The sequence below is a fragment of the Lissotriton helveticus genome, chromosome 4_1, assembly GCF_964261635.1.
Source record: "Lissotriton helveticus chromosome 4_1, aLisHel1.1, whole genome shotgun sequence".
In the NCBI taxonomy this organism is placed as follows: domain Eukaryota; kingdom Metazoa; phylum Chordata; class Amphibia; order Caudata; family Salamandridae; genus Lissotriton; species Lissotriton helveticus.
Genome location: NC_136063.1, coordinates 652,353,890 through 652,375,909, shown reverse-complemented (window position 1 = coordinate 652,375,909; position 22,020 = coordinate 652,353,890). Strand labels below are relative to the sequence as shown.

The following is a 22,020-nucleotide window of genomic DNA, read 5'->3' as shown; positions in this document are numbered from 1 at the left end:
GGTTTTGCGACCTATTATTACGTCATTCACCAGATGTCCTCCTTAAAGTAAGGGTTCTTAAATGAACAAATTGACTGGGGAAAGATACCAGAAAACCATATGTACTGTGCAATCTAGATCAACAAGAAAAAGTAAAGTCCACATTTGTAAAGCGCACAATCACCCGTAAGGGTCTCTAGGCGCTGGGGGCCGTCGGGAAGATTAAGCGAGCTATTGCCCAGAGTCACATGGTGCTGGGCTAACCTGCCGCCGGAGCCGGGGATCGAACCGTGGTCACCAGATTCCAGTGTCAGTCGCCGCGGCGCCACACCTCTTCCAAGAAGAGTAATGTCTAAAGGTATCCCTGGACAACTGCCACTTAAAGCAGTGAGTCCTGTAAAATAAAGAGAACTTATGTTTGAGAATGGTATTTCTGTGTTCTGTGGTAAAACCAAGCCTTGAGAACTTGACACATGGGTATTGCTATCATGTAGCTGCTGTCCTTCTGTGTCTACTTCTGTTATGGGGTGAGGGAATGTCAAATCAGTCTTATCATACAAGAGGTTCCACTGGCTCACGACAATATCTGCAACACAGCAAGGGTGCAGTACTTAGCATCAGCAATCATTAAACTTTCGATGCAATCTTTAAGAATTCAGCCATTGCTCCTGAGCTTGACATCTGTGATATAGGAACCGCATCTGTGCCGTTGATACAGGCTTCAAAGGGTCAAGCAGTTACTGAATTACAGATAAAAATCTTGTACACACCTAAAGCAAAGCTAAGCTATGCAGCAGTATACCATAACCGGCAAGTTGGAGAAAAAAAAACGTAAATGGGTTATTTTTACCATATAGGGGCAACATGAATAAAGAATGAAAAAGGTTTGTATAGTAAATCAATCAGATACACAATAATAATCAGAAGGTTTCCTTTATCTTTTATGTTCTTTATTTTTCTTCAAATATAAACGAGTGCAGCCAACACGTTTCGCCCAATCACGGGCTTTATCAGAGCTGCAATATGTAAAAAACACAAGTGTAAAACATACAATAGCTCCTTCTTCTTAAGACAAGATGCAAATGTAGCATCATGCAAAAGAGATGATACTCAAATGATATCACTTTAAAGATACCAGAGCACACCATAATACAGAAATGTAAACAATCATAATGATACTCAAAAGTCTCACAATCCACATAATACCATTGGCAAAGCGACAAGCTCTAAGAAAGTATGATTCAAACCATCACAACTATGAAAATCCTACAACAAGATGATCAGATCCCATCAATTTGGAAAAAAAACAAAATTACATTCAAAGGAACAAGCTACTACAATGACAATAAAGCATGCCATCTTGGATATGCATGTCGAAAAATGCAGCCAAAGACAACAATTAAAGAAATAGAAAAAAAGAGAAAGAAAAGGGGGCATATGGAAAAAGTAAGCAAGAAAGAAGAAAAATACACTAAATAAAATGTGTACACAGAAGAAAAAGAAAAAAGAAAAAGCCTAATTAGAAAAACCATTTATAATCCAAACTCTGTAAACACGAAACAAGAAGACCGTGTACGTTAGTATGAATGTTCTTGCCATGGTTCGTTGTGGGAAAAATCCAAACAAGGGAAATTAAGTGGATTCTGGCAAACACAGCAACCATCCAGAAGGATTGCTATACAATGTCAAGTTTATAACCAAATAAGTTCTTCATATGATATCATGGAACACAAAAGAGAAAAAGGACTGGCAAGAGTGCATGAACCAGACCAGCTACATGTGTATTGGCCCAAAGACCAAGGAAATCAATAAATTAGAAAAGTAAATTCATCATGTCCACACGTGAAAGTGGAAGGAGAACAAATTGAGTTCATCAACGTGTATATACTAACATCAACATAAGTGTATGAACCCAGACCCTTAAAAATAGCATATCTGGAAAAAACACCATATCCCCGAGGAAAAAAAATGTGTAAGATGGTAAATCTTCATCAACGTTATCAGTCAAGGGTGGCTGCCCCATCTCACAACATAGAGTGCACTCCACCACGAATTAAAGTGATGCAACACGTAATTCAATAGACTTCAACATTTTAAAAGACACAATAAGATACCTTATGTAGAGTATAGACCTCGAGCTGTATAAGAGCGATGCTTACAATACTTGAGCAGAGCAATTCAAAAGAAGTTCAGTAGTACAAGCTAAGGTAAGAGATGATGAACACAATATCAAGCAAAAGGGTCAGATAAAATAAGACCAACTGAAAGGTTTCTTCTTTACTTTCTAGTGCTTAGGAAACCGAATCCATGCTAATGTTGGACACAGTACAGCAGCTCAACACCATAATAACCATGAATATGTATATCACAATTAAATTCTATATTCCGATGCAGGCAGAGGCGACATTAGAAACACACTGCACCCTACTCCATAAAGAAGGTACTACTACGCAATTCTACTAGGGTTGAATAGATGCAAGGTAACACTCACTGCATACCTTCGTCACACATCACAAGGTGCATAGTGGACCACGGTGCACACCCTTAGCCATGAAATTACACTTTTCAGAAAGGCTTTTTATAAGAAGCGGGTGCAGGATAGCCCTTCATTGCATATCCTCTTACTATACAAGGGGATACATAGTAGCCCCCACCTCGCATCCTCAACATAAGGTTTAGGACCACCCATACCGCATGGCTCAAACAGAGTGTAAATGACACACTTTTTATGTCAATTGAGATTGTAAAGATCAAAACAGCCCAAAACTGCATGTCACTAACTAAATTGGTGTAGCCCTCCATACTAAATCCAATTACAACAGTTTTATGACGCTGAAGACTAGGATACAATTAACAGAAAATACACACAAACCCGTGTTGGGCAAAATACACTGAATCCAATGTCTGAGTATACGGCAATAGTCAACCAGGTCTAGAGACTATAGGCCTGCCTCGGTTTTTATAGTCAGTGGTCACTCCATTTCAAAAGAGCTTGATCGCTGCATCTAAAACAAATACACGTGTACATTGTCTATGGAGATACGGTGAAGCCTGCAAGTGTGTGTGAATTAAAATAAAAGAAAAAAGCCACTTCTTAGAAGTTTCTCACAACACAGCTGCCATCTTAGTGTAGATTAATCCACGATGTAAATGTAAATGTGTTGGACTTGTAAAGCGCACGGCTGCCCGTAAGCGTCCCGGCGCTGGAGACCGCTGGGGAACCCGTCCTGGCTTTCCCTGTGAGATGGTCCGTTCTGGGTATCTCCAAGGTGAAACCAGGCATCCCCTGCGTCTGTGGGGGGCCGTTGTAGAGATGAGGCAAGCTTAATGCCCAGAGTTGCCGAGTGTGAACCCTGGTTAGAGTAGGCACCGAGGTGAGAAATGTCGAGTCCGCTGACCCTGGTCCACGACCCTGCAGCGTCGGGAATTGAACCCTGGTCCCGGGCCGTTCTCTGCTTCCGGGTCTGTCGCCTCTAACCAGTGAGGCACACCACTCCATTTATGGGCTCTGTGTTCACAACAGCCGATAAATGGGCTCTTAAAACAAAAATAGTTTGCATCGTGCTGTTAGCAAATCAAACAGAAAATGTAGTCCTTCTATTACATACCTAATTCTAAAACAAAAATATGACCATTACAACGATTTGTTTTTTTAAGTTGGATGTTGGTAAAGTCCAATCCTATTGGACTTAATATTTTGTGAATGCTCACAAAAGGAAAAAAGCTGATGTGTTACAGTATCTGTAAAGTAAACAAAACACAATCGCATTTTGCACTGTATATCCTCTTCTCCAGTCATATATAACCGTTGGTGGGAGTAGAAAGGATTCTTCCTCATGCACGTCAGTCGGTTTTCTCTAGTAGAAGAAAAGCAATTGATTACCAATCAGCTAAAATGATAAGACATATATTAAATGATAGTAAGATAACAAATGCCCGCAACAAGAATAGACAAGAAATAAAAGTCAAACCCATTAATAAAAGGAGAAAAGACATTCACTACTAAATCTATCCAATGGAATCACCATTATTCTGACGAAATGTATCCAACAAGAGATTCACTACTACATTTATTCAATTTGAATGTTCACTACTTGACGGTATACATCAAACAAGAATGCAAACATAGGCAAAAATCTCCCATTGGGGTTAGCTAAACATCATATACAGTACTGAATATGCCATAACAATTCAAATGCCAATCAATCATCACAAAAGTGATGAAATAAACAAAAAGAAACTAAGGGGCTCATTTCAATGGCGGTCAGGCCACCAACGACAGGATGTCAGAGGCGGTCCAACAGCTATCATCACCTCGGTCTGACCTCAAGATTACAACACTGGCAGTGGGACCCATAGCGAATGGGAGGAAGACCGCCGCTTCTGCCAGGATTGGTATTCGTAATCCGAGGCTGGCACCGCCATCAAGATTATGATTTCCCTTTCGGATAGCCTTTTCAAGTCAGAACGGCCACTATGGAAAGGATGGCGGAAACAGAATTTGGGGGCCCCAAACTGGGACCGTCCATCGTGGGCCACTGTAAAGTGGCTTAGGGGGCACATATACCCGCATCTCCACATACTGTGTGCCATGCCCCACATGGAGCATGGCATACGATGGATGGGTGTGTAGGAAGTGCTCCATCTCAAGGTGGCTTGTGTTGCAGCCCCTTTCCTGGGCTAAAGCACAAGCCGCCAGGTAAAGGAGCACTTTCCGACTGCCAGCCCGGCAGTTGCATTGTAATGCAGCGGTCAGACCATGGGCTGCTTCTGAGGCGTTCTCCTGACCGCAACGATATCAGTCGGTGGTCCGACCTCCCGCTGTCGTAATAACACCCTTAATGTGAGAGCTCAAAATGTACGTTCAACTCTTCCAATGCTTTAAGAGTCCTTCCTTGAGGTATCTCTTAAACACCTGCTGGTTTAGGTAGCTTGGAGTGAGTAATCAAGTGAAAGGTTGGGTGTCCCTCTCTTTCAGTCTTAATGTAAGAGTTTTATCCCACCTAAGCCTTTGGTTAACCAAGGAACGTCAGTGTCAGTGTTTAAAACAATTCTGCACCTGCTTTACCAAATGGTGAGCCGACCAGGGAGATGAGGTTCTTGAGCCCAGAGGGATGTCCTGCAGGCAACACTCACATCAGGGAGATTACAGGCACAATAGGGTAGAGGTGCAGATTGTCGCGATCTCCCTGATAATAAACACACTGAGTCGGGAGCAATTCTATTCGTGTCTTGCTTTATTCTCTGCCAGCCTCGCACTGGCTTACAGACTATACCTGTTCCGGTTCGCCTCTTCCTGTTCCTGTTTCCTGGTCGCCTGCCCTGTCCTGAAGCAGGGTCAGGCGGAACGACATGACATCTCCCCCTTTTTTACAAAGTCTCGTTTCTGCTATATTTCTTCGACCAGACGTCGAGGTTTCCTTATCAGACGTTGAGGACGTTTCTCTCACCCCGGTGCTGAACTGTAGTGATCTGTGGTATCCGCCCCTCGTACGGGACTGCGGTGATTCTGGTCGTTGCTGTAACTCTGGTTGGGGGAGTCACTTGAGAGCTGACTCGATGAAGTCTCATGCCGAGTTCGCTGAGAACACCTTTTGAAATGCGATATGTTTCTCGTTATCTGTTTGTGGTCAGCCTTGGCCGTGACCATGGTTCCTTTCCTCTTGATGACTTGTAGGGGAGTGTTGAGATATCGACTGTCTGCCTTAGCTCTCCGGTCACCCCGGACTATCACCCAGTCCCCTTCTTGAATATTAGATTCTTTGGCATGTCTACGCCGATCAGTGTATGTCTTCATCTTATGCTTGTTTTCCTGATCAATCTCGACTAGAGTATTGTGATCAACAGTGATGTTCCGTCGTTGAGGAGTAGTGTTCACCATGGGTAGTCTGGTTCGAGGTGTCCTTCCTAGCATCACAGTGGCTGGGCACTGGTTGATGGTGTTGTGCGGCGTGTTTCGGTATGCTCTTAACACTTCGTTCAGTGTCTGTTGGACATCCCGGTGAGTTAACTCGGCCTGCTGAATTGCCTTCTTGAGTGTTCCCATGAATCGTTCCACCATGCCGTTTGCTTGTGGCCACAGCGGAGTGATTTTTTGATGTTTGAAGTTGAGGTGGGCCGCAAAGTTTGTGAATTCCTGGCCATTGAATGGGGGCCCATTATCTGTCTTTACTCGTAGGGGAATGCCCCATGCTGCAAAGATTTCATCGAGCACTGGTATTACTGCTGTTGCTCTGGTGGATGTTATTAGGTGTGCAAACGGGAACCGGGAGTACTCGTCCATGGCAACAATGATGTATTGTCCGGACTGCAGCGGCCCACAGAATTTGAATTTGAATTTAAAAACATTTGTACAGCGCTCGCATACCCAACGGTTTCATGGCGCTAGTGGTGATCAGTGGATGGCGGCAGCGGAGAAATTTAGGGGTAGGCTTGAGTGAACAAAAAAGTTTAAAGATTTTTCCTGAAAAGGGGATAGGAGAGTGAGGTACGCAGAGCAATCGGGAGAGAGTTCCAAATCAACTGCAATTTGTTGCCATACTCCTTCTGGTAGTTCAGACATCTGTAGTGGTGCCGGTGATTCCTTCCGACCAACTACTTGGCATGTCATGCAGTCTTCCAGAGTTGTTTCCACCATGTGGTCAAGTGTGGGGAACCACACACGTTCTCTCAGGGCTTTCTTGGTTGCGTTGATGCCTCTGTGGCCTTCGTGTGCCAAATTGATGACTCCTTGACGCAGTTTGTGAGGAATCACGATCCTCCCCCCCCTTAAGAGGAGGCCATTGTCACTGATGGAGAGTTCGTCACGCACGCGTTGAAAACTGGCGAGGTCTTGACGAAGTTGATCAGAGTCAGGGGTTGACTGTTTCACGTCTCTCCAAGAATTAGTGCGAATGCGAGTCATTACAGCCTGCACAAGTGGGTCAAGCGCCGACGCCTCCTGAATGGCTTCAATCGGGACCGTGGGTGGACACGCTGTGTCGACGATGAAATGGAGGTATTCGTCAGCCACCGATAGTGCAGTTCGAGCTCCAGCCAGTGGATGACGCGACATGAAATCAGCTGGATTCTCAGCCTTCCCAGGCTTGTGGATGATGGTGAATATGTAGTCTTGCAGGCGCAGACCCCACCGCTCAATGCGCGGCGGCATTTTCGCATTGGGGTTCCCAAAGATTGTGATGAGTGCCTGATGATCCGTGATGATTGTAAAATGTTTGCCGTAGACAAACAGGTTGAAGTGTTCGCACGCCCACACCACGGCCAAGCTTTCCTTCTCCGGTTGGGAGTATGCTTTTTCAGTGTCCGTGAGACTACGGCTTGCGTATGCGATGATGTGGCATTGGTCAGAGGTATCCCGGTATTGAGCCAAAATGGCGCCCAGTCCCACCGGGCTGGCGTCAACCGTGATTTCCGTTTTCTTCTTTGTGTCGAAGTACGCCAGGTTAATGGCGGATCCAACAGCTTGTTTGATCACAGTGAATGCCTGTTGGCACGCTTCCGTCCATTCAAATGGCTGGCCCTGACGAGTGAGCTCTCACAGGGGATAGCTGATGGTGGCGTAGTCACGAATGTAGCGTGCGCAGTAGCTCGCCATCCCGAGGAAAGAACGAAGGTCACTCACATCTCGGGGTGTTGGTGTGTCAGCAAGTGCGGCTACCTTTACTGGGTCTGGTCTCATTCCGTCTTTGGAGAAGATGTGTCCATAAAACTTCAAGGTGTCTTTGTGAAACTCGCATTTGCTGGCGTTGAGTGTTAGGTTTGCGGTCAGCAAAGCATGGCAGACTCTGTCCAGGGCGGTGTCATGTTCCGTTTGGTCTTTACCAAAAACTAGCAGATCATCACTGTAGTTGAAAGCATTGGGAATGCCTTGTATGACCCGTCTGATGGCTTCCTGGAAGATCTCGGCGGCCGAGGAGATGCCAAAGTTCAGGCGTTTATAACGGAATAGACCTTGATGTGTGGTAAAGGTCGTGATGTATTTTGATTTGTCATGAAGCTCTAACTGGTGGTAACCTTTGTTAAGGTCGAGTTTGGAGAACACGGTGGCACCATTGAGTTTTGTGATCATGTCACTGATGTGCGGCCCCGGGTGGCGTTCCCGTTCAATGGCAGTGTTGGGCGCACGCATGTCGACGCACAGTCTGACTTTATTGTCCTGTCCCTTTTTAGGGACTACCACGACTGGTGACACCCATGGAGTGGGTCCTGACGTTCGTTCGATGATGCCTGTTTGAAGGAGGTCTTGGAGCTCGTCATCAACGGCTTGTTGTAGGTGGAACGGCACCTTTCTGTGGTGTTGAGCGATAGGTGTCACGTTTTCATTGATGTGCAGTTTTACTTTAAAGTGATTTAATTTCCCAAGGCCTTTGAAGAGGTTCGGGAACTTCACTACGATGTTGGGGGCGTCTTCAATCATGTAAAGGAGTTCCACCAGTTTGAGTCTTTCTGCTGTGGGCAGGCTGAGCAGACAGTCTGCCACGTCTGGTCCTTCTACTACATGGATGTAGGCATCGATTTTCCGCTCTTTGAACTTGAGAGTGGTGGGAAACCGGCCTAGACAAGGTAGGGGTTTGCGTGACATCCACGTGAAAATGCGGACAGCTGCGGGTTCCAATTTGGGTTTCTGTTTCATGCTGTTATATTCCAATGCACAGATGTAGTTTAATGAGGCTCCAGAGTCTAGAACAAATTTCGCTGGATGGTCTCCTATCAGGATGTCAAGTTTCGGGTATCGTTTCAGGCGGTCTGGGTCCGATACCATGCAAATGTATTTATCGCTGTCTTGGGATGTCGGATGGTGTGACGATGAAACCATGCAGATGTAGTCATCACTGCCCTGTGATGAAGTGTGTGATGATGATTCGCTGGACATGTCTCTGCGTGACCGGTAGGATTTTGTTGTTCGATACCTGGTTCGGTGGGTGCTTCCAGAGCGACCTCTTGACCGATGAGAGAATGCTGACTGGACACTGGAGTTGGATGAGCTGGATGAGCGTCCTTCTCTCCCTTTCACAGCTCGTGCATGGTGACGCGTGTCGTAGCCCTTGGTCGACGATCTGTGGGTCGATTGCTTGGCTTGACATGCTATTTCGAAGTGATTGTCTTTTCCACAGCGGTGGCACCGCTGGCCCATTGCCGGACATGGTCCTGAGTGTGGGTAATCTTGTCCGCATCTATAGCAGGCGAGCGGTGATTTTGCGGACTTGGTGTGCCGCGAGCTTCTACTGGATGACGTCTTTCGGGTGTTGTGGGACTTATGAGGTTTCGCCACGGGCTTGGTAGTCCTGGAGGATCTGTGTACCTGGACTCGCAGAGCGTGGTCTTTCTGGTCCGATTTGTGTGTTCCCATCCGTTTGGCATAATCTTCTGCTTGATCGTTGATCCTCGTTAGTTCTTCAATTTCTTCTAGAGTATGCGGTTTCTTTAGGAGTCTACGGCGGAGATTTTCAGACTGACATCCGGCGATGATGCGGAGCCTCAATGCGTCTTCCGTTTTGAAGGTATCGAATTCACAGTATCGTGCCAATCTTCTGATGCGCATGATAAAATCGCTCATGCATTCATCCTTTTCTTGTGTAGCCAGATGAAATGTGTGTCGCTCGTAATCCACATTGCGTTTGTGGAGGAATCGCCTATCAAGGGCACTTTTTACCTCTTCGTAGGTGGCGGTTGCTGCATTAGGTAACTCTTTGACAATTTGCGCAATTTCTGGGCCTATCAGATTTCTCAGTGCCACTAGTTTTTGCTTGTGGTCTTGCACCATGGATCCTATCATGTAATCCTCAAAGTCTTCACTCCAGCTTTTCCACGTCGGGCCCATACTATTGCCTGGCGTCAGTGGTAGTGGCTGTGGTTGTCGCATGAACGAGGCACCAGTGGGGATGTTGGCCATGGTGAGTGTATTGATCGGAGGGGCTGGTCCTCCTGTGTTAGCTTGTGAAGCTGGGCCTGCTACGCTGTTCCCTCCAGACGAGCTATCAGGATTCGACATCTGCGACAGATGAGTCGAGTCAGCTGGTTTAATGTTCGTGTGCACTGTTGTACTGATTCTGGCTCTTGGGCGGTGGTTCCCGCTCTTTTCTGTGCTATTGAAATCACTTGTAATGAGTTTCGCCTGACCTTAAGATGGCTACCATCGGGGGTTCGTGGGTTAGCTGTGGGCTGGCGCCTGACTCAAAGATGGCCGCCGCCTGGGACGTCGTGTCCCCTTCCCAATGCTGCTGGCACTTTGCTGCTGCCTTTGGTCAGATCTTGCGGGGAAAGGTTGCCGGGTTGCGACTCACCCTTACTCCTCACGGTAGATCCGTCTCTGGGTGCGTGCTTCTCTTTTCCTACACCTCGCGGAGTTCGTGCGCTCTGCCCGGCTGCTCGCGTCTGGAAGCGGGCGGGGTGGCGCTCTGGCATGCGCTCACCTGCTCTCGGCGGCTCGCGTCTGAAAGCGGGCGGGGGTGGCGCTCTGGCATGCGCTCTCCTGCTCTCCGCTCACTGTTCCGTGGCTCGGTGAGTTTCAGGACGGCCTCGGAGCCGGTCTTGACTCTCGCGCCTTTTGTGCTGATGCTGTTTGGGCTGCAGGACTCAGTGGTCGGCCACGGTAGTCGGCTGGGCGATAGCGTTGTCGGTTGGGTTTAGGAAGATCCCACCCTCGTCGCCATTGTCGCGATCTCCCTGATAATAAACACACTGAGTCGGGAGCAATTCTATTCGTGTCTTGCTTTATTCCCTGCCAGCCTCGCACTGGCTTACAGACTATACCTGTTCCGGTTCGCCTCTTCCTGTTTCCTGGTCGCCTGCCCTGTCCTGAAGCAGGGTCAGGCGGAACGACATGACACAGATGTTTCTCAAAAAATAAAGAAACAAACTAAGTTCGAAACAAATTCAGTTGAAGTTTGGCAGGTGTAAAAACGATGTAAGAACGAGCTTACGTTTCGGTTTTTTATACTGTATGTTCAGTTTTCCGAAAAATGGCAATAGATCGCAAAAAGCAGTGCAGCCTATTTTTTATCCAGGTTCATTTGTCCGGAGAACATTTTGTCTATATTTCTTTTTTTTTTTTTTACTAACTCAGGAAAAAAGCGGCCATTTCTTAAATTCAGCAATATCTTAAAGGTCATTCTTTGAGAAAGCCCCTCAACTAGACAGTTATTTTCCCATAACATCAGCGTAACGAATTCTTTCTTCCTCTTTTGGTTCAGGGCTACGGGAAACTATTACAAAATCTGTGCTCGGTCTCGACCAAGGTCCCATAAATAGATTGTCTGTTATCAACCAGACTGATAGTGGCTTTAAGCACGGTTGAAAGAGAGAGAGAAGGGGAAAAGACTTTAGATGCGCTAGGCTGATGTTTAAATTCACAACATGGGTAATCTACCTGGAAGAAATGCTGGTCCAATGAATGGGGGTAGTGGCCAGAATTGGTGTACTGTTAAACATGGGCATACTTACTCCTTCATTGCTTTGTGTACGCTGGTTGCCTCTCTCTCTCTCTCTCACTCTCACTCTCTCTCTAGCCCCGCTTGTGCTAACAATAATCTAAACCTATATTTAAGACAACAATGTGTAATGCTGATGAATTATGAATAAAACCTTTTGAAACAAAGTTTTTCTGCCCGTAAAATGAAGTGGCACCAAAGGACAGTGGTAATCAGCATTTAGACGAAAGAGACAGTGTAGCTTTTTTCCTGATTTAGAGGAAATTTGAGGTGTGCTCAAGTCGGCAGAAGCGCATTCCAGAAAGTAGGAGCCAGTTCAAAGACGGAGTAGCCACCGGTCTGCACCTTTTCTAATGAAGTGATTTCCTGTAGTGTTGAATAAGCAGCGCTGAAGTAGTGCGTACGATGGTGACCTACAAGACAGCAATTGTGATCGGTCTTACTCAGACCAATGACCTAGGTACACAATCCAGGTGGTAGGTAGCGCAGGCTCTTGCAGCCCAGGGCCCCCTTCCGCCCTTCAGGGGGCCCCACTTATGGCATATACATTTACTGGAATATGAGAGTTTCAGAGGCCCTCAGTACATTCTGCAGGAGGGCACAAAACAGATTGAAATGCGGAGCCTTTCTTCAGTGATACTTGTGAAACAAGTCTTGTGGTGGTCAAAAGGGGGTTGGTTTCTGTGGAGCTATGCTGCCTCTGTTCTATCTGCTCTTCTTTTCTTCCAGGAACACAAAACAAATATTGTATTCAATGTTCTTGGCTTCTCATTTCTGTACGTGCCCTGTTATTTGTTGCTGTATGAAACATCTCTCCTGCAGTATTATTCTAGCCTCACTTTCACACTACACTTGTGTCATAATTCAGTCTGCATCAAAGCACGCCACTTGCCGACTTTAGGTACTTCTCAGCTAAATGTGTGAGGGAAGCTTTGAGAAATGCACCCTGCATGGCTGAGGTACTCAAGGAATGATAGTACCTTGCACCAGAAGCCCACTGGCATCGCTCTCTCTAGCACAATGTTTCCATCAACAGGGCACCCCAGCACTGGGTTGTGTGGCATGTTCCCAATTTCATTGTGTTCTGGAGCCATTATTTCTCCTGGTGCAATATTTTGTAGGTATTGTTCTTTTGGCCGTTGTATTATGAGGAGTTAAATTGATGACATCATTATGGAGCGCTGTTCTTCCCACCACCAAATTTCCTGTGATGTTAGTCTTTCGAGCTCAAGATTATCCTGGCACAATACTCACTTGTCCCTCTCTTACTAAGAAGAATTCTAGGGGCATTAATATTGTCCCATGTAATCGAGGGGTAATTATTAGTCTGAAGCACATTCTGTTTTCCATGAAGTGTTTTCCGCTTGTATCCCCGTGACAACATTCTTCCGTCCTACCACCCTCATGTTTTTCAAAGGCGTTCATTGGTTTGCACGGTCTATGCAGTGACTAAGTAAGTCTTTATTGCTCAGTTAATTAAAATCATTGCAAATGTTTACATATAAAACATTATTAAAATACTTTTATTATAAAAAATATAAAATGACAATAACTTCATATAGAAAATAGTAGTTACTGCAGAAATGTATGATTCTTTCACGCAGAGCATGAATTAAAATAAAATAATACACTTATTTTGCCTGAGCTGGCTGGGTCAAAAGACTTGTACATGGGTTTGGACCGCACTGGAGTATGTACTTGGATCATAAAAGTAACTTGTTATTCTCCGGAGTCTCTTGGTTTGTCCATAGTCTGCCCTCTTTCATTCTTGTTTCTTTTCTGCTTTCTCTAACAATTTGACAGTATGGCTTGCCATTTGTATTTTTTGTCCATCAAAGCAAGCCTTGACCGTTTGCCGGCATGTCCTTATGCCCAGTCTATTAAGGGGCAATTTTAAATGAGATCTGCGCTCTTTGTCCAGACCTTTACAGGTACATATTAGGTGCAGGATTTCTTCTTTTGCATTCCCACATATTCGGCAGTTAATTGTTGCTTGGGGCCTTTTCCATGGGGGGAGATGATTTTGTGCTGGAAGTAGGCCCAGCCGTAAGCGTAAGAGCTTCTCCTTTGTGCGCCTAGTGAACCCGACTCCTAGGTAGCTTTGGCAGAGACTGCTTGTAAAGCTTTGAATAACTATCCAGCCATGGGCCCGGTTGGCTATGCTTGCTTTGTCCTCTATTAATGAGATAGATCTTACTGATTTGTTGACTAGCTGTTTGAAGATGTTATGGGACCCGCTGCACTTCCAGGCATCTTGTAGGCCCAAGGAGTTTATTGAATGCTTAAGATATTTTGCGGCCGCGCCATAGCTCTTACTTTCTATCTCTTTCCATAGATAGTGATTTAGGCTTGCCGCTTCTCCTCTCTGAATCTTGTGCCATGTTTTGGCATAGGCACCCATTCGCTCCAACGTTTGGTTTCTCAGGCCGAATTCCAGCCTTATTTGAGCCTGCGAGGTGTAGTTGGGCAGGCTGAATATCATTCTCATGGCCTTCGCTATTGTGCTGTTCAGTAGCTGGGCGTCCCTCCCTCGGAGGCATTCGCTACCGCAAGTTACTGCCGGTGTTAGTTTTGCCTGAAGCACTTGAAGCAGGGCGGTGAAGCTTCGGCCGTCTGCTTTCAGTTTGAGGTTCCTTAGTGCAATCGCTATGCTGGTTCCCCTCCGTTTTATTGCTTCCTTTTGCTGTTGGAATGAGCCCTTTCTGTCCATAATTACGCCCAGATACTTGTACTCCTCCACTGTTTCCAGTTTGACTCCTCCCATGTGCCAGCGGAACCCTGCCGATGATGTTTTGGCATTTATCCTCATTATTTTAGTTTTTGAGAGGCTAATGCTTAGGCTGTTCTCTGTTGAATATGCAGTGGTGGACACCTCCTCAAACAAGGACATGGCTACTTCATGTTAACTGCCTGTCTGATGAAAAACTGTGAACTAGTGTTGGATTAACATTTAATGCCAACATTCTGACCTTAATAAGGAATCTTTTGGAATTATTAGAAAAATATTAAGCTATGCATAAGTCTTCTCCTCAAAAGACAACTGAGTGTCAATGGTGGGTGTAGGTTAAGCTCTGAAGTAGGTTGTCAGCTTAGGGAGAGTGTGTATTCTGAGTGTTCCCTACTGGTTCAGTAAGTGGGACTGCTGCAGTCGGCGGTGCACTGCCTGGTAATGGGGTAGCCGCAAGGTATCCCTTCGAAAGGGAAGGAAGCAAGAGTCTTCCAAGTTTGGGTTAGGAGTTAGTATGGATGTAGAGTTGTTGATGTGCGGAGAGGGAGACCCCCCTCACGCTGTGAATACCATACCGGTCCTCATAGAGTGGGTAAACCCTGACAGAATCAGACAAACACTATCTTTGTGAGGGCTGGTGCTTAAAGAGGGCTGGTCCTGAAAGTGTGTTTAGGTACTTTTGAGAGTGTGTATCAAAAAACTAAAAGTGCAGTTATATTTGCCTTGGTCTGCTTTATAACCTACCCTACTATCAAAGCACAAGTGGAATTAGAATAGTAAATACACACTTCATTACGGTCAATGGCAGGTTCTCATAATAATAGGTATGTAATAGGCTTGTTTGTTTGCCAACAGTCTATCTGGAACAATATATGAAAGTCTGTTGCGAGGGACTGAATAGACTACACCATGCCCCAGAGTATATTTCCCTGAAATGGGTCTAGAATGGCTGCTTGAATCCCTTCCTGAATGCTTTAGCAGATTGCTGGGTATTCCCAAGAGCTAAGCAAGTGCTTACCTTAACCTCTGGATGTCATGAATATGGAGAGTGCCTACACTCACCACCTGAAAAGGACAATGGTAGGCCTGGCCTGTTGGCTACATGGAGCATAGCAATCCAGGACCAGACTCACAAATGTGTAATGGAACGCAGCACAGCAGCCAGGTATGCTGAGCTGCATTATGTGACAGGTAGGGAGCAGGAGAGCGCCACATCTACAGAGAGATGGCATTCTCCTCCTCTCTCCCTAGTGCTATTGCAGAATTTTGCTACTGTGCACCACACACACACACCTTGGTGCCATAGTGCAAGGGTGAGTGCGGAGTCTAGAATAGGTTTTGTACTAGAAGGGCTACCTTCCATTAGAACATTCTATGCCTAGACAAGTTTGAAAACGTTTTCTACTTTGCATGTGTACTGCACTGTACAGCACACATTAAAAGTCAGAAAAAGGGAGAAATGAAAACATTTCTCCTTTTAACACAAATGGCATTACGTTTTTTGCATCAGAAAGCATGGGTGGTTGTATGGGAAGGCCTATTTTACATGCCCTTGACACTAAGTAATGCAAAGCAGCACTTTCACCTTTGTGATGCAAACACAGTGCAAAATGTTGGTAAATCTGCCCCGAAGTCTCCCAATGTGATACTTGCAGATTAAGCTTCGCAAAGATTAAAAAGCAAAAACAGGCCTCCTTAGCAATTCTTTGCAGCAGTGAGAAACTGTTCTTCTAAAGTAAGATATCTTGACTTGTGCTGATCCATTCAGTAACTCTTTACCTCAGGACAAACCAGAAAACTTTGCCAAGATTCACCCCTTGCAACAGTGAATTTGAATATTCACAAAAGCGTAACGCTGCTTAAGCCTCCATGTAGTAGTAGTGATCCTGAAGTAAGGTAATGGAGCCTTGGTAGTAGGTACCTAGATCCCCCAGGTCAAGGGTCTTGTCACCCGGTTTTGAGAACATTCCCTGGGTTGGCGTGGGGGAAGGACATCTTTTAGGTACCCACAGATCACACAATCTGGGTGCTTGCACATTTAGGAAATGTAGCTACTGGGATGAGAGGCCACAAGTTTCAAGGGCTATATGTCATTCACGGGGATGTTTTAGGCCTACTTTATAATGTGTGCAAAGAATCATTGCTTATCTCCATGTGTACATGGCTGTGCATGTGGCAGGAAATATGTGTTCCTCGTGATTCGCGCTTGCTATGAGACTCCGAGTGAGATGAATCTTCTGAAGCTGTACCTCGTACACTCTAAACTCTAATGTGAATGCTTCCTAGGAGTAACAAGTCTTGCAATAAGTGAACAGGGCTCTCTATATTGTGATTCTGGTGGTTTCCAAGTTTATCAGTTTTGGAATTCTCTAAAGGCAAAAGCTCTCCATTGATCGGTCTATGAGAACCAAAGATCAATGATGTTTATAACATACTCAGTGTCCCACAGTTCGTGTGTCAATTATATTATGCATCTTTCTCTTGTTTAGCATGCAGATTTTGTAACTCCCTGTTCTGCCCATGTAGAAAGAGACATACATCAATCCATGAAGTCAGATTTTCCCGTTGGCTTACATATACATTTTTCTTCAGCCTTGCAAAGCGAGAAAACTACTAAAACCTATTTAAAGTAAAAATTCACACATTAGATTGAGGGAATAATGTGGCAAAACAAAATATAGTAATTTCCAGGCAAAATGACCAACAGAACAACCAAAATGTGTTGCCATAATAAAGGTGTCCCAGCAAAAACACTTGTCTTTTAATCTGTGCATAACATTTTGCAAACCTAGGGTCGGATCTATCAAGGTGTTGAGTCGCCCTTGCACCACGCAATGGCAATGCAATACCTAAGTCATATTTATAAAGCCACGCCTAGCACCGTAGCTCTGTTTTTTCTACTTGCAGCCTTTAGGAGTACAGCATCCATCCTTATAGCTGAAGTACATTACATGTGCTTTAGTGATGTAGATTAGTCTGTACTATGAACTAAAAAAATGTCAGTTTGGTGCACTTTCTTCCACTTCTGCAGCCTCGAGTTGAAGGCCTCCCTCATGTCCCGTCCGACATCTCAAGGGCCGACACAATTGATCATACACTCTGTCCTCTTCTATACCTCGTCCATGTTGGACACAGCACCCCAACTTAAGTATATGAAATAGATTGCTCTTTCTTAATGGTATTGAAATTGTTAATCTAGCGCCACTTATACTTCCTCGCCATCTTGTAGTGTTCCACTCCAGCTTCTGATGCCCATAAATACAATTATTTTCTTAGGTCTATAAAGCATTATTGTGCAGTACTAATGACTTCAAAAAACAAATGCCGACAATTTACGTTTTTCCTGTACAGATTGCGGAAGGGATGGCCTACATCGAGAAAAAGAACTACATACACCGAGATCTTCGGGCTGCAAATGTTCTGGTTTCAGATTCCTTGATGTGTAAGATTGCAGATTTTGGTCTGGCCAGAGTGATCGAAGACAACGAATATACCGCCAGAGAAGGTAGGCACAAAGCCGTGATGCTACAACTCTTTGTAACTCTGCAGTTTCCCTCACAGAGTCCAACAAATAAAGGACACCTCATCTCATTCGAGGGCAACTAACTGTGCCTCTTCATGGCCATGATTTTCTCTCCTAACAATTGTCGCATTTACCACGATTCTGTTAAGTTTGTTACTACCATGTTGGAAGGTCGAAGGGTTTTTCCAATCCTAGTTTTTCCTACTTATATAAATATTTTTCAGAGCGGTCATTCAAGTGGTCCCTATCCATGAACTCAAATTTGTATCTACATAGGCTGAGCTAACAGATTTACAATGGTTTACTTCCGGTTTTAGTATTTCTGAAACAGTCCTCCAGTCCAGTGCTCTACTTCCTGCAGGCCTCCTTCTGAACACTGCTTTTCTAGTAGTAGTAGTTAAAATCCAAGATTTATAATTACAACATCAACAAAAACAAATAGGAGCTCTCAAGCTGACTCATGGCAAGTAGCTAACCAATGCAGCCATATATTTTTGTCTGAAGTCTATTAATTGTAGTTAGTTTTCTATTATAAATGCTAGAGAGTCATGAATGAATAAGCTACTCACACTAGACATAAGACAACTCCAAATCAATCACTCTCTGCATAAATGTGAAGCTTAGCTCATTTGAAACATTGTCAAGGTACAGTGTCTGTAATGGCATTTCCAAGGTGCTGCACAAATCCAGTTCTAAATAAAGAAAGGGCTGCACATAGCAATAGAGCTGACATGGAAGCTGCTGCAGATGATCGGTTGGCATCCAGCTACTAAAGCTGAGCCCCCACTAACTAACATCCATTACATTGGAGGCACTACATTGTAAGTACCACTACTTATGATGCCACTATATCAAACATGAAAAGTTCAATATTGTTCAGTATAAATTCGAGGTTATTTAACGTAAGCGAGGCATTTATGGTAAACTTAAATTGAAGGCTACAATTGGCATTAGGGGAAGGTTAAAGTTTATATAGCTTAATTGAAATAAAAGTAAAGTAAGGGTATGATTAGGATGCTTTGGGTATAGATTAATGCTATTTAATTCATTTTAAATTACTTAAAGAGCAGGATTTGGGCTTTTATTAGTGTTATGTTAAGGTTGATTTGATATAATTTAATTGAAAAAAATATTTAAAGAATGAGTTAGGTGCTTCATTAGTATTAGGTTAAGAGTAGTAGCTGTACTTATGTCTTGTAAGGCGAGAGCTTTGTAAAGATTAATCATATGGGTGGGGCACTGATTAAGGAGCATAAAGGGTCATTTACGAGGCCAATGTCCCCGCTTATAAAGATCTATGGTGGGAAGGTACTATCAGCGGTCCTCTACGGTGCGGAACTATGGGGTGGCAGCAATTTGAACCCTTTAATACATGCCCAAAATAAAATTTTAAGGTTAAGTATAGGTTTGCCACAGTCGACCCCTTTAACCCCTCTCCTTTATGATCTCGGGTGCCATTCGGTGGTGGACCAAGCAAGACTACGTCCTTTATCCTTTTGGCGTCGTATGTGGACAACACCGGAACTCCATTATTATGCTGCAGCATGTTTGGAGGTTAAAAATAGTCCTGGTGCCATGAATATTGGTTGGTTCAGAGACCTTAAGGCTATTTTATTAGCTTTGGGTCTTGGCTCCTTGTGGTCATCGCCTGAGACAGCCACTTTTCCCTCTAAAAGGGCTCTTAAAAAATGTTACTGGGATTGGGTGACTCTTAATATGTACCTGAAGTCGAGCCCTAGCAGCCTTACTGGTCGGTTTATTGTATATAAAGATGCGCCCAAGCTTGAAGGGTATTGGGACTCTATAACCAAACCCCTGGACCGCAAATTATTTTTTCAATTTAGATGCGGTTCGCTCCCCATCGGGGAGTTTACTAAAAAGTGGGGATCTGAAAGGACGGGGTTCTGTTCCAAGTGTCATGGTACTGGGGAGAGCCTGAATCACTTTTTGTATGTATGCCCGCTATATTCTGCCCCCAGAGCTAAATGGCTCGGACCGGTCTGTAGAAATTTAGGTACCCGAATGGCTGTGGAAGCCACTAGATTGTTAAGAACTAATCTAGATTCCCTTATTATTGTCGGGGTTGCTAAATTTCTAGGCTGGGCCTGGGTGCTTAGAAGTAGGTATAATAAAAGTACTCAAATGGTGACAGCCTAGTTTTTGTCAATCGCCTGTCCTTCGGCTGCACTAGAGTTTCCATGTAAAACCTAGTATATTTGTTTATGAAATTGATTAATTTTAAATGATTTATTTATCTGTCTTAAATTGATCTATGGCTGTATTCAAGTCCCACTACAAAATTGTTTATTTATCTTTACAAGAAGCTGATTAGTTATAAATGATTTAATACTCGTTTAACTTCACATGTATGTTTATATTGTATTTTATGTCTTTTATGATGAACTAATCGAATAAAGACTTCTTGAAATTGATTAATCATATGATTTTAATAGAATTTAATTAATGAAACTTTAATGTTTGGTTAAGTGTACTATTACCGTTAATGCAATGGAATTAAAGTAGCTGTAAAATATATTTTAAACTTCCCTTATCAATGTAGTTTTTGCCCCAGTTGTAGTTTAGATGCAGCAGTAGGTTAAGAAAGCGGACCTTGAGTTTGTAACATCGGGCCAGACGTGCAAAACCGTTTTGAGTTTGTAGGCGCTGTGATTCCCAAAATCACATCACAGGATTTGAAAATGGAAAAAGGTCTTTAACAATGTATGGAGTCTGAATGCTTTTCCAACTCGCAAATAGAGGGTGTAGCTTGTCAGTAAGTTTCGGGGGGTGAAAGCTTCAGATTTTCCAACAACCTTGCTGGCATGTAATATTAAACAAGCATTTACAATGCAATGGTTTCGCCTTTGGAAAAGTTAGAGCTATTGGCATTGTAAATGACAACATTTTTATTTATGTGTTGGTTTTGAAAACAGATAAATAAATGGCATTGTCATTTACATTGCCATTAGCTTAACCACCATTGTTTACAAAGAGGACGAGAAACGGATTATGCAACAGCTAATGTGTGAGTATGCAAACCAGCGAGCCAGAGAGACAGACACACAGGCTTGTCACTGTACATTATATTTCTGAAGTGTGATGGGCACCGCGGCTGCCGGGAAACGGCCACTACAACGCGGCCGTTTCCACGAATACATTAACCACGCATGCATTACAACGCATGCGTGGTTAACACGAAAGCCTTTACCACGCATACCTTTACTACGAGGTATGTGGTAAAGGCATATGTGGTAAAGGTTCAAAATAAACAAGGGGCACTTGGGGGGGGGTCTCCCCCCCCCAAATAAAAACCTCACCTGAAATCACGTCATATTATGCAGGCAATCGTCGTCATTTAAGAGGAAACGGAAAAAAAACTTCTGTTTCCTCTTAACGACGTACGACGTCACCACGCAAGAATTAGAGGAAAAGGTTATGCGTTAAAAAATCATTCCGTTGTAACGCATGCGTGGTAAAGGCATGCGTTGTAACGGAATGCGTTGTATAAACATACAACCCACGGCTGCCAGCCCATGCCACTGTGCTGCGTCTGAAGGATGTCTGTCTTTATGAACTGCCTGCATCCACCCCATTGAATACAATTAATTAGACGTGCAAAACATACTCTTTAAGAGTCGAACGCTCTCATCAGATGACTTGCCCGATATATTTTTAACTTCAAAACTGACATATGTTAAATTCTGAATATTTGACCGGAAATCACGAGCGCCTTGTTTGGGGGCTTATCTGGACCCTGCCACGCATCTCTCCCTTCCCTGCACACATCTAGCAATGGTTACTCGGGAAATTAGCCGCCACTCACTTTGCTTTCTACCATATTTGCAGACATTTTCCATCATAGAAAAAGCTTGGTTTCATCACCTACATGCTAGGGAGCTGGCTGTTTCGTGAAGAGTGGCAAGGGCAGAAATATCTGGAATTGCAGTGCAAGTTTCAGGCATTCTGCAAAGCACAACACATCCTGGCCTTTTGGACTCACTCTGTGTGACTTCCAATCACTGACGATCTTTGTGTCACTGAACAGCTTGTCAAAGATCTATCTGCATGTGCTTTTTTTCCTTGTGGCAGTGGTTCCCAAACTTTTGTGGCCTGTGGCTCCCTTGACCTACTTGGCAGTTTTACCGGTGCGCGGGATGTAAGCCCGACCTCGGGAGTACTTTCTGTTGTCTTCCTTAAATCCTTAGTACATCTAGCCCTAAACTTCAGCTTTAGAAATGGCATGTACTTAATTGATGCATCTATGCAAAGTAAAGACAATGAAGGGCTCATTAAGTGTAAACTGGAGACAGATTAAAGCGGTTATAAATTCCCTCATTTAAACATTTTAACATTTTTACTGG

General features: G+C 44.2%; 1 protein-coding gene across 4 annotated transcripts in view; it reads left to right on the top strand.

The window, feature by feature from the left end:
* LYN (LYN proto-oncogene, Src family tyrosine kinase) overlaps positions 1 to 22,020 on the top strand; it is a 396,894-nt gene that overhangs the window by 353,685 nt on the left and 21,189 nt on the right. For all 4 annotated transcript variants that reach the window (XM_078687292.1, XM_078687294.1, XM_078687293.1 and 1 more), the window contains exon 11: positions 17,488 to 17,641. In XM_078687292.1, the coding sequence (XP_078543418.1) occupies positions 17,488 to 17,641 (154 nt within the window). The remainder of the gene's footprint in view (positions 1 to 17,487; positions 17,642 to 22,020) is intronic.